Raw genomic sequence first — 9,411 nt, forward strand, 5'->3', positions numbered from 1 at the left:
ACAGTGGGCCGCCCTTGGTGGTGGCCCTGGGCAGTGTGGCACTGCTCCCCTCGCCCGCCCGTGGATGGCCCCTGCCTGGGTCCTCTGCCCCAGACCCCGTGCCCTGGGGTGGGGGGCGGGGGGACTGCCTGCAGGAATAGGGAGAGACACAGGCAGGGCTGCAGGAGAGAGAGCCCCCACGTAGGAGCCGTGGGCCTCGCAGCCCCCAACACACAAACGCACACAACACATGCAAACATGTACAGACACAAATACAAATGTACAAGTGATGAGGTTTGGGGGTGACGGTGGGGGGTCCGGAGCCCACCGCCAAGAAAGAATTCTCGAAGACGTCTTTGGTGCAAAAAGGTGATTTTATTAAAGCACGGGGCCAGGACCCGTGGGCAGGGAGAGCTGCCCTGGGGTCGTGAGGAGTGGCTCCTCATATGCTATGAAGTTGGGGGAGCAAGGTCAAATGCGAGGCGTCCAGAGGGCCATTGATTTGCTAAAGAGGACTCCTAAGATGCCTGAGGCCTGGCTATTGTCAAGCTGAGGTGGTTTTCCACCTAGTAAGACATTAACTTTAGGACAGAAGGGTTGTTCCTGGAGAAGCTGTACTCTGTACCTGCCGCGGCTTGCCTGTCGATGGGCTGCAGGTCACAAGGACGTTTAGTTTTACCTCCTATTTCCTTCTGCCTTTGTTCCCCACGTCACTACGGAGGGGTGATGTTGGGGCTCCAGGAAACCGAGTCTGTGGGTTTCTGGAGATGAGGTTACTGAGAAGACCGCCTTTTTCTTGCAATTTACTAAGACATTTGTAAACTGATGGAGACTCAGGTCCTGCAGGACTGGATCTCTGTCGGTTGGCCGCTTGTTCTCTGTCCTCTCCTTTGTCCTTGGGCAGCCGGGAGGGCCTGAGGAATGTCCCACGCGTGGGGGGCGGGGGTGCTAGCTTGCGCCGGCCCCAGCCTGCCCCCTGCTCCCTCATCACAAGCGCACACACGTGCACGCACAGGCACACATGGTGGACATGTGTACGTGTGAACACACGTGCGCACACTACGTGCACACGTGTGGAGACGCATACGCACACGCATGAGCACACGCGCACTCAGCCTTACCCAGGCTCTCGGAGCCTCCTACTGCTACCGGCAAGAACGCCCTGTCTATACCGGCAAATGGGCGCCAGGGGCTGGACTGGAGCTGGGAGCCCCACACCGAGCTGAAGATGTGCCCACGGCCCCAGGGGCCCTCAGCCGGCACAGCCCTCGGGCCCGCACCGCAGACTCCTGGCCCGGGGACAGACCCAGACAGGGACCCTGCCCCTCCCCCCACACCCCCCGGACGGAAGGCTCGTGGGTCAGTGAAGGAACGTGGCAGAGCCTTCAGGGTGAGTCTCAGGCCGACGGAGGAGCCCTGGTGTGGCCTCCAGGGTGGCACACGGCAAGAGCCCAGAGGCAGGATGTGATGGTGGAGGAAGGGCGTGGGGCTCCCGGCTGCCTTGCACGGGCTGTGATTCACACGTGACCCAGGACCGGAAGGGCACTGAGGAGTGCCCTTGTGACCGGTTGGATGTCCTTACTGGACTCCACATTTTCTCTATAACAGCGTATTGGGACATAATTCACATGCCACACAATTCACCCGTTTAAACTATAAAACTCCACGGGCGTTAGCATATTCGGAGCTGTGAAACCATCACCACGATTGATTTTGGAACCTCCCATCACGTCCAAAGAAACCATGTGCCTATCAGCTGTCCCTCCCCCTTGTCCACCCCCAGCCCCGGGCAGCCGGTCACCTGCTTTCTGTGTATGGCCTGGCTCGTCGTGGACGTGTCACGTCCGCACATCAGGGGATGTGTCTTCTCTGTCAGCTTCGTTCACCTTTCTGCGTGTCAGTACTTCCTTCCTTCTCACGGCCCGTGAGCACAATGTCACCTGTCGTCCTTTGTGTGGGTTTCCCCACGCGTGCACTCGTGCATCAGTTGCTGGACACCTGGGTTGTCTCCACGTGTGGGTGCTTGCGCACGGTCCTGCGTGAACGTTCGCGTGCAGGGTTTTGTACGCACGGGCGTTCTTATTGCCTCGGGGCGTCCACCTACGAGTGGAGTGGATGAGGGTTAGGCGAGTCCGTGGAACCCGTCCAAGCCCCGCCACACGGTCCCCCACGGGGGCTGCTCCAGCTCACAGCCCCCAGCAGCGTGTGGGGCTCCGATTTCAGAAGCTCCAGCCGTCCCCAGCTCGTGGATCCTGTCCCAGGGCTCCCGCTGGCCGTGAAGCGGCATCTCAGGTGTGGGTGGGAGGCCGGGCCCCGGCGCCAGGCTGAGACCGGGGCGAGCAACGTTCCCCGTTGACTCAGCCAACCCGGTGGCTCCCCCTCCCATTCATGTGGGAGGCCGGGCCCCGGCGCCAGGCTGAGACCGGGTCGAGCAACGGTTCCCCGTTGACTCAGCCAACCCGGTGGCTCCCCCTCCCATTCCCCCCCTCTCAAGGGCATACGAAAGCCTTGTCAAGGCTGAGAAAGTTAATTCCTGAAGCCTGTGGTCTGCGGGTGTTGGCAGTAATGCTCCTCCCTTTTTCTACCCCGAGTCAGATAGAAACAAACATGGGAATTGTGTTTTGCCAGCAATCTTATCAACAAGGTCTTGTTGTGACCCGTCTAGAAAATTCACAAGAAACACACAACTAAATGTTTTGGTTGGCAGCGATTATGTGAAACCCGTTTATTCTTAGAATGGCCTGACCCATAAGAGTCTGGATATAAAAGATTGCGTACGGCAACAATAAAGCCGTCACTTGGGCCGTCAGCCCAGGGGACCCTCCTGTTCCCAAACGTTCTCCTCTCTCTTTTTTCTTGCATTCCCCTACCCTCAGGACCCTGACCTCGGTGTTTGTCGCGCCGGTCGCGACAGGTGTGGTCTGATGCGCGGGCCTCTGGTGGCTGATGACGTGAGCAGCTTTTCAGTGCTTGGTGCCCGTTTGTACATTTTCCTTAGAGAAATGTCTAATGGAGACTTTGCCATCGCCCGAGTCGTAAGAAAGAAACCACGAGAGGTGTTGCCGGCTGGAGGGGGAGGCCGTGGGCTGCCACGTGGCCCCTGGCTTGCTCCACTCTGGGCGGGCAGAGGGGCCCCACGGGGTGTGTGCTGCCTGGGGCGTTTCCGGGAGCATCGGCCAGCCTCCCCAGGCCAGTTTCACTTTTGGGTCTGTGCACTTGCTCAGAAGCTTCCCGGCACAGCCCTGGTCTGCAGGGAGGCCTTGCTTCACGTCGTGGGCCCAGAGCCTGGGGTGACGGTCACGGTGAGCTGCGCCCCACACCCAGTGCCGTTCCTTGCTGGCTGGGCGGGGGCGTGGGGGTGGCTCACACCAGGGGCGGAGGACGTCGGCCCTTTTGGGAGGTGCTGGTCCCAGCACCCTCCAGGACTCCCCATGATCCCAGACCAGTTTGGGGAAGCCCGAGGCCTCTGGGAAGGCAGCGCCCTCGCCAGCCCATCTGGGTCTCCGGTCACCCTTTGGTCCGCTCCCGATTCAGACGGGCACTGAGGCTCAGAGGTTCCTACCGACGGGAGCTCCTCTGTCTGGGACCCAGGGCTCCTGGGTGCCGGGTCAGGTCTGCTTTGGCCTCTGACCCCTGAAGCCTCAGCCTTAGACTCTGGGCACAGAACAAGCCCTAGAGGGTTCACCTGGAAGCTGGAGACGCTCTGACTGGGCCTCGCTGTGGCCCCTGTGCCAAGTGCCCAGGAACTCGGTGGCTCCTGTTTCTTCCTCTGCCCCCTGAACACCTCAGCCAGGGAGACAGCTGCTGCGGCAGAGAGAGCACCGGCCTGGGGTTCACCCTGAGGCCCCCGCCCTGCCCTCCCTCGGTGGCTGCTTTTCAAGAGCGGCTCTAAGCGCTGTTGGGCTGACAACACGACGGAGGCCTCTGTGGGGAGCCAAGGGCGGCCCTGCCCCACCCCTCCCCAAGCACTGAGAGTCCCTGGGCTTTCTTGGGCGTCCTGCGGGCACTCTGGCCATGGTACAGATGGTGTGAATGGCCTGAGTCCCACTGAGGGCTGCGAATGCCGTCCCAGCCTAGGGGCACTCACCCACCCCATGGAGAGATGGTTCGAGTGGATGCCAGGGTAGGCGGTGCTGAGTAATGATCAGCGGCGGGAGCTTGCTGCCTGTTGGAGCATCTCAGGACTGGCCTGTGGAGGAAAAGAGCTCCCTGTCGTAGGAGGCATCCAAGTACCCACTTGGCCCCGTGCCCCCTCCCACTCTTCCAGCCCTGATCGCAGAACGCCTGAGCCATCTGTACCCCTCGGGAGCATGACGTCCACCTTCGAAAGGGTGGTCAAGAGCGTGGTCCGGGAGCTGGACCCCAAAGGAGACCTCATCCCCGTGGACAGCCTGCGGAGCTCCACCAGCTTCCGGCCCTACTGCCTGCTGGGCAGGAAGCTCTCCAGCTCATGGTTCTGGAAACCCCGCTACAAGTGTCTCAACCTGTCCATCAAGGACATTCTGGAGCCTGATGCCCCAGAACCAGGTACCCTGCTGGGCACTGAGTCGGGGGGCCTCGGGTGGGAGGGGAGCGAACAGGCCGGCCTGCTGCCTGCTCTGGGCGTGTGGGCTGCGTGCTTTCAAAAGACAAAGCACCACCTCTGCCGGGGGGGGGGTGGGGGGGGGACGGGGGGCAGCTGGCAGGATGGAGCCTCAGCTCTGGTCTGGCTCTAGCTGTGGAACGCGTCGCCTCCTTCCACATCGAAGACCTCGTGGACGGGATGGTGCAGGGCAACGTGGAGGTGAAAGCGCTGGGACAGGGCAAGTTTGTGAGCGGGGCAGCGGTGTCGGCCACAGCCAGCACCTCCATGGACGTGTGCATGCTGAAAGTGCCCCTCCACACCTGGGGGGCCATGAACAAAGAAAGGTGAGCCGGTGGCGGGGGGCCGGGGAGGCTCCAACCTTAAGCAACCGCTGGGTCACAGCCTTGGGGCATCAGGAGTCACAGGGTGTCGCTGCCAGGCCAAGGGGTCAGCACAGTCGGGGTGGGGGAGCCCCCAGGGGTTTGCCGAGCCCGCAGAGGTGACGGGGGGGGGGGGGGGGGGGGGGCGCCTCCTGAGGGTCAGGGTGGTCAGGCAGAGCCCAGGCCACTGGGGTGGAGCCGACAAGGGGGGGGCACCTCCAGGCGTCTGTGGGTGTCCACTTATCACCCCTGGATCCGGCCCCGCCCCCAAACACTGTTGGGAGGCCCCCGGGAAAGGAGCGACGGGGGTCCCGTGCCCGGGCCCCCGCAGAGCCCCCGCACTCCCGGGCCGTGTCAGCCCCCCACCGGCACGAAGGCTGAGGTCCCGGAGGGAGGCCCGACCCACGGCCCCGGGGGCCGGAGAGGGCAGGACGCGCCCCGGAGCTTCCAGACCTACCCCCCGCCGTAGGCGCCTGCGGCAGCCGGAGCACAAGATCCTGCAGCAGCTGCGGAGCTGCGGGAGCGACGTGTTCGTGGTGACGGAGGTGCTGCAGACGCAGGAGGAGGTGGAGGTCACCCGGGCCCAGAAGCAGGAGGGCTGTGGCCAATTCGCCCTGCCCGGAGTCCTACGCGTGCAGGTGCCTGCGTGGCGGGGGCCGTGGGCGGGCAGGGGTCGGGGAGGCAGGAGGGAGCGGCCGAGCCTGGGCGGCTGGGATCTAAGAAGGGAACGTTGGCGGCCCGGTCGAGAAGCAGCAAAGCGGGCCAAGAAAAGCCGGTCTCCTCTGAAGTCCACACCTTGCCCGTGGATCGTGTTCCCCGCTCTGTAAACGCTTAATCTGAGGTAGAAGAACCACCCCCTTCCTGTGACGTACACACTGCCCCCGTCACGTCGCCCCCCGCCCCCCCACCCCCGCCGCCCGCACGTCACTACCCTGATCGTCCCGATCCCCGATCCCCGACAGTTAATGAGCCTGCTTTCTTCCTGCTTTCGAAAGCACACGTTCCTTTCCCCTGCACCCTCGAGTTGTACTGATAAGACTCTCAATAAAAACTGGAGAAGAGGGACGCCTGGGTGGCTCAACCGGTTGAGCGTCCGACTTTGGCTCAGGTCACCATCTCCAGGTTTGTGAGTTAAAGCCCCGCCCCGGGCTCTGTGCTGACAGCTCGGAGCCTGGAGCCTGCTTCGGATTCTTGTGTCTCCCTCTCTCTCTGCCCCTCCCCCACTTGTGCCCTGTCTCTCTCTGCCTCTCAAAAATAAACAAAAAAACTGGAGAAGAGCTTTGCTTGGGGCCATCACCACCAGAGCCCTTGGCCCCCTGCCCTCTCCTTTCTCTGACTCAGGAGTCTGGAGTGATGTGTCCTCGGCCACCCCAGTGCCCCCAGGCAGACCCCCAGCACCCGCACCCAGCCCACCCAACCCCACAACACAGAGCTCACTCCTGAGCCCATGCCCATCCCTCAGGGCAAGGGCCAGGGCCACCTGAACCGGAAGAAGACAGTCACCATCCCCTCAGGCAGCGTCCTTGCATTCCAGACGGCCCTGCTGGTTATTGGCCCTGACTGGGGTGAGTGGGGACTGGGGTGACTTGGGGGGCCTGGGCTCCGTGGCAGAGAGGCAGGGAGGCCCAGGGATTGCCGCCGGCTGGCTGGGGTCTGGCTGCACAGCTTCCTGGCTGCGGTGGCTGAGGAATGCTCTGGCATGTGAGGGGTTGGGGCACACGGGGACAACTGTGCAGGGTGGTCCCGGTGGGTGATGGAGAGGCTGGGGTCACTGGCTGACCTGCCCCCCCCCCCCCCGCTCCACTCCCACTGGCGGCCAGAGATCCACCACCTCCAGCACAAGGACGAGAGGACCTTCAGGCTGCCCAAGACAGGTGAGGACCGGGGATCCCCCCACCCACGCGGGGCAGGCGACCAGCGGCTGAGGCCTTCCGCACAGCATGGCTCAGCCGGGGGCTCCCGAGGACTGGGCGCACGGGCACACACACGCGGGCACATGCACACGCACCCGCACACACACTCACGTGCACACACCCACACGCTCACATGTGCTCGTGCGCACGCATGTACATGCGCGCGTGTGCACATACGTACATACACTCACTCACGTGTACAACGCACATTCACATGCACTCACATGCACACACGTGCACACGGACTGTCACACATGCACACGCACACACACGTACACACAGTGCACTCACGCACACACGCACGGTTGCACACGTACAGACGCACCTATACACGTGTGCACGCTCACACAATGCTCTCGCACGTGCACATGCACGCTCACATGTGCACTCACACATGTACACGTGCACACACACTCACGGGCCGTAAAGCAACACCACACCAGACTCGGCCTGGCATACCCTCACTCCCTGCCCTGGGCGGCCAGTGCTGGGGCGGTGGTGAGGGACGACGGGGTCTGGGGAAGGCTTCAGCCCTGTCTGGCTCGGGGACCTGTACCCTGCACTGACCCACCCTGCCCCACCCAGGCCACAAGCCTACAAGCAGCACAGGTCTCCTGTCACAGATACCTCTCAGCTACTTCAAGATGAGGTTCCCATCTACACCCGTGGACATGGTGTCGGGTCAGTACCTTCTTGACGACCCTCAGAACCCTTGGTGGGCTCCCCTTTGCCCCCTGGGAGTCTGCCCTTCCTGACCAGGGCTCTCCAGGGTCCTGCGGGCGCCCGGGCAATTCCAGCCCTCTCCACACAGATGGGGACATTGAGGACCAGATGCCAGTCACTGAAGACTTTCAGGGCCTGAAGGTAGAGGTTAGTGTCCACGCCGACGGCCTGAAGGGCTTGTCCGGGGAACTGTGCGGGCAGATCCTGGCAGGCCTGATGAAGGTGTTGCGGGAGGAGCCGGCCTTGGAGAGCCTCCAGGAGGAGGTGAGCAGCCTGCTGGAGTGGGCAGGGTGGGTGGGACCTGCGCCCGGCCCGTCGGGCTCACCCGCCCCACCATATGTCCCCAGCTGGAACAGGGCCTGTGCTGTGGGTGGGTGGCGTCCCCCGATGCCCCGGGGGGTGCCATCCTGGAGTGCCTGGTGCAGTCCTCTGGAAAGGTAGAGGAAGAACTCGCCCGCCCCATCCTCTACCTCGTACAAGCACTGACTGGTGAGAGGCTCCTGGGGGGGGGGGGGCAGGTAGGGGGCAGGGAGATGGGCTTCTCCAGCTGGCTTTCTGGAACCCCCTCTTACCTGAAGTCTCTCCCCAGAGCTGAACGAAACCCAGCGTGCACTGCTCGCGGAGGCGCTGGAGACAGGGGACCTGTCCGGGCAGTCCAGGCTGGTGAGAGAGCGTGGGTGGCCGGGGCAGGGCTGGGCCTGTCGGGGGGGGGGGGGGGGCGCGTGCCGGATGCTGGGAGTGGAGTGGGCAGCGACGACCTCCCACACTGTCCTGCAGGTGCAGAGCGTCCTGGAGCAGAGCTCCCCCTGGAAGGAGCACAGGGCTGTGTCCCTGCCGCAGGAGCTCCTGGGGAGCAGCTGGGACTCAAAGGCACCTGCCTGGGTCCTGCTGGAGGAGTGCGGCCTGGAGCTGCGGGTGGACGTCCCCCAGGTGCACTGGCAGCCGGACGCGCAGGGCCGCACGAGCGCCCTCTACGCCTGCCTGGTGCTGCTGCCGCATCTGAGCCAGGACAGCGCTTAGGGCCGAGCCTGGCTCTCCCGCCGGGGCGCCTGGGCAGCGCTCCGGGCAGGGCGGGGCTCCTGCCCAGCTGGCGGCCAGCCCCGGGAAGGCGAGAGCCCGACCGGCCACGTGGCCGGTTCAGCGTGGGGCCAGGAGTCGGGGAAAGTCAATAAATGCGATGTGTAAAGGAAAGATGGGATCACTGAGGTTTTGAGGGGCCCCAGATCTGGGTAGGGAGCAGCGGCGGGGACTGGGCACAGGCGTCTGCCCCGTGGTCTCGCTGCTGGTGCGCTAGGGGGCTGAGGGGAGCCGCCCTGTGTTTGACCCTGGCCGCTCCGGAGCGAGCGCCGCATGGCTGGGCCCTGGCCCCTCCCCGCTGTGCTGGCCCCACGAAGAACAGGGCAGAGCGGTTTTACCAAGAGGGTCTGTATCTGCCTCAGGGACCTTGAGGGCGCCGCTGCCAGCCAGGAGGTAGTGGGGGCCGCCGTGGGGGGTAGGTGTGGCTGGCAAGCAGTCTGCCCCGGGGCTGCAGGGAGGCTCCAGGAGAAGCAATGCCCCACGTGAGACGCCAGAGAAACGGGCCTTCGGTCGGGCCTCCTCTGAACACGTCTGCTCCAAGGGAAGAGTCTCTCCCCGGAGAGGGGCCCGCAGCCCCCGAGCTGCTCATCCAGGGCCCTTGGCAGGCCTCCGGGCCCTCGCAGGCCCTGAGCTGCGCGTGGCAGATGCGGCCCCTCGTGCAGGGAGAGAGGGTACGTGATCCGGCCGGGAAGCTCTCCCCATCTCTGGGGAAATCTGCCTCTCCTCGGTGGGAACGCAGTCAACCGCCCTCGCGGTGGAAGGCAGAGGAAGGTAC

At 64.0% G+C, this 9,411-nt stretch overlaps 1 protein-coding gene and 1 long non-coding RNA gene across 2 annotated transcripts; one reads left to right on the forward strand and one right to left on the reverse strand.

Moving 5' to 3' along the window:
- Window positions 1–344: 344 nt before the first annotated feature.
- LOC122210908 lies at window positions 345–5,424 on the reverse strand. The gene is made up of 3 exons (XR_006198367.1): window positions 5,381–5,424; window positions 4,071–4,168; window positions 345–2,079 (listed from the first exon to the last, which is right to left on the reverse strand). It is a non-coding gene; the product is annotated as an uncharacterized LOC122210908 (long non-coding RNA).
- Window positions 3,194–8,750, forward strand: GSDMD (gasdermin D). Its single transcript, XM_042923855.1, has 11 exons — window positions 3,194–3,281; window positions 4,247–4,506; window positions 4,695–4,887; window positions 5,393–5,561; window positions 6,386–6,488; window positions 6,744–6,797; window positions 7,422–7,517; window positions 7,648–7,823; window positions 7,907–8,048; window positions 8,149–8,222; window positions 8,337–8,750. Exons 2-11 carry the CDS (start codon window positions 4,290–4,292, stop codon window positions 8,577–8,579), a joined length of 1,467 nt encoding a protein of 488 aa, XP_042779789.1. The 5' UTR covers window positions 3,194–3,281; window positions 4,247–4,289; the 3' UTR covers window positions 8,580–8,750.
- The last annotated feature ends 661 nt before the right edge of the window (window positions 8,751–9,411 follow it).

This window comes from Panthera leo, chromosome F2 (genome assembly GCF_018350215.1).
Source record: "Panthera leo isolate Ple1 chromosome F2, P.leo_Ple1_pat1.1, whole genome shotgun sequence".
NCBI lineage: Eukaryota > Metazoa > Chordata > Mammalia > Carnivora > Felidae > Panthera > Panthera leo.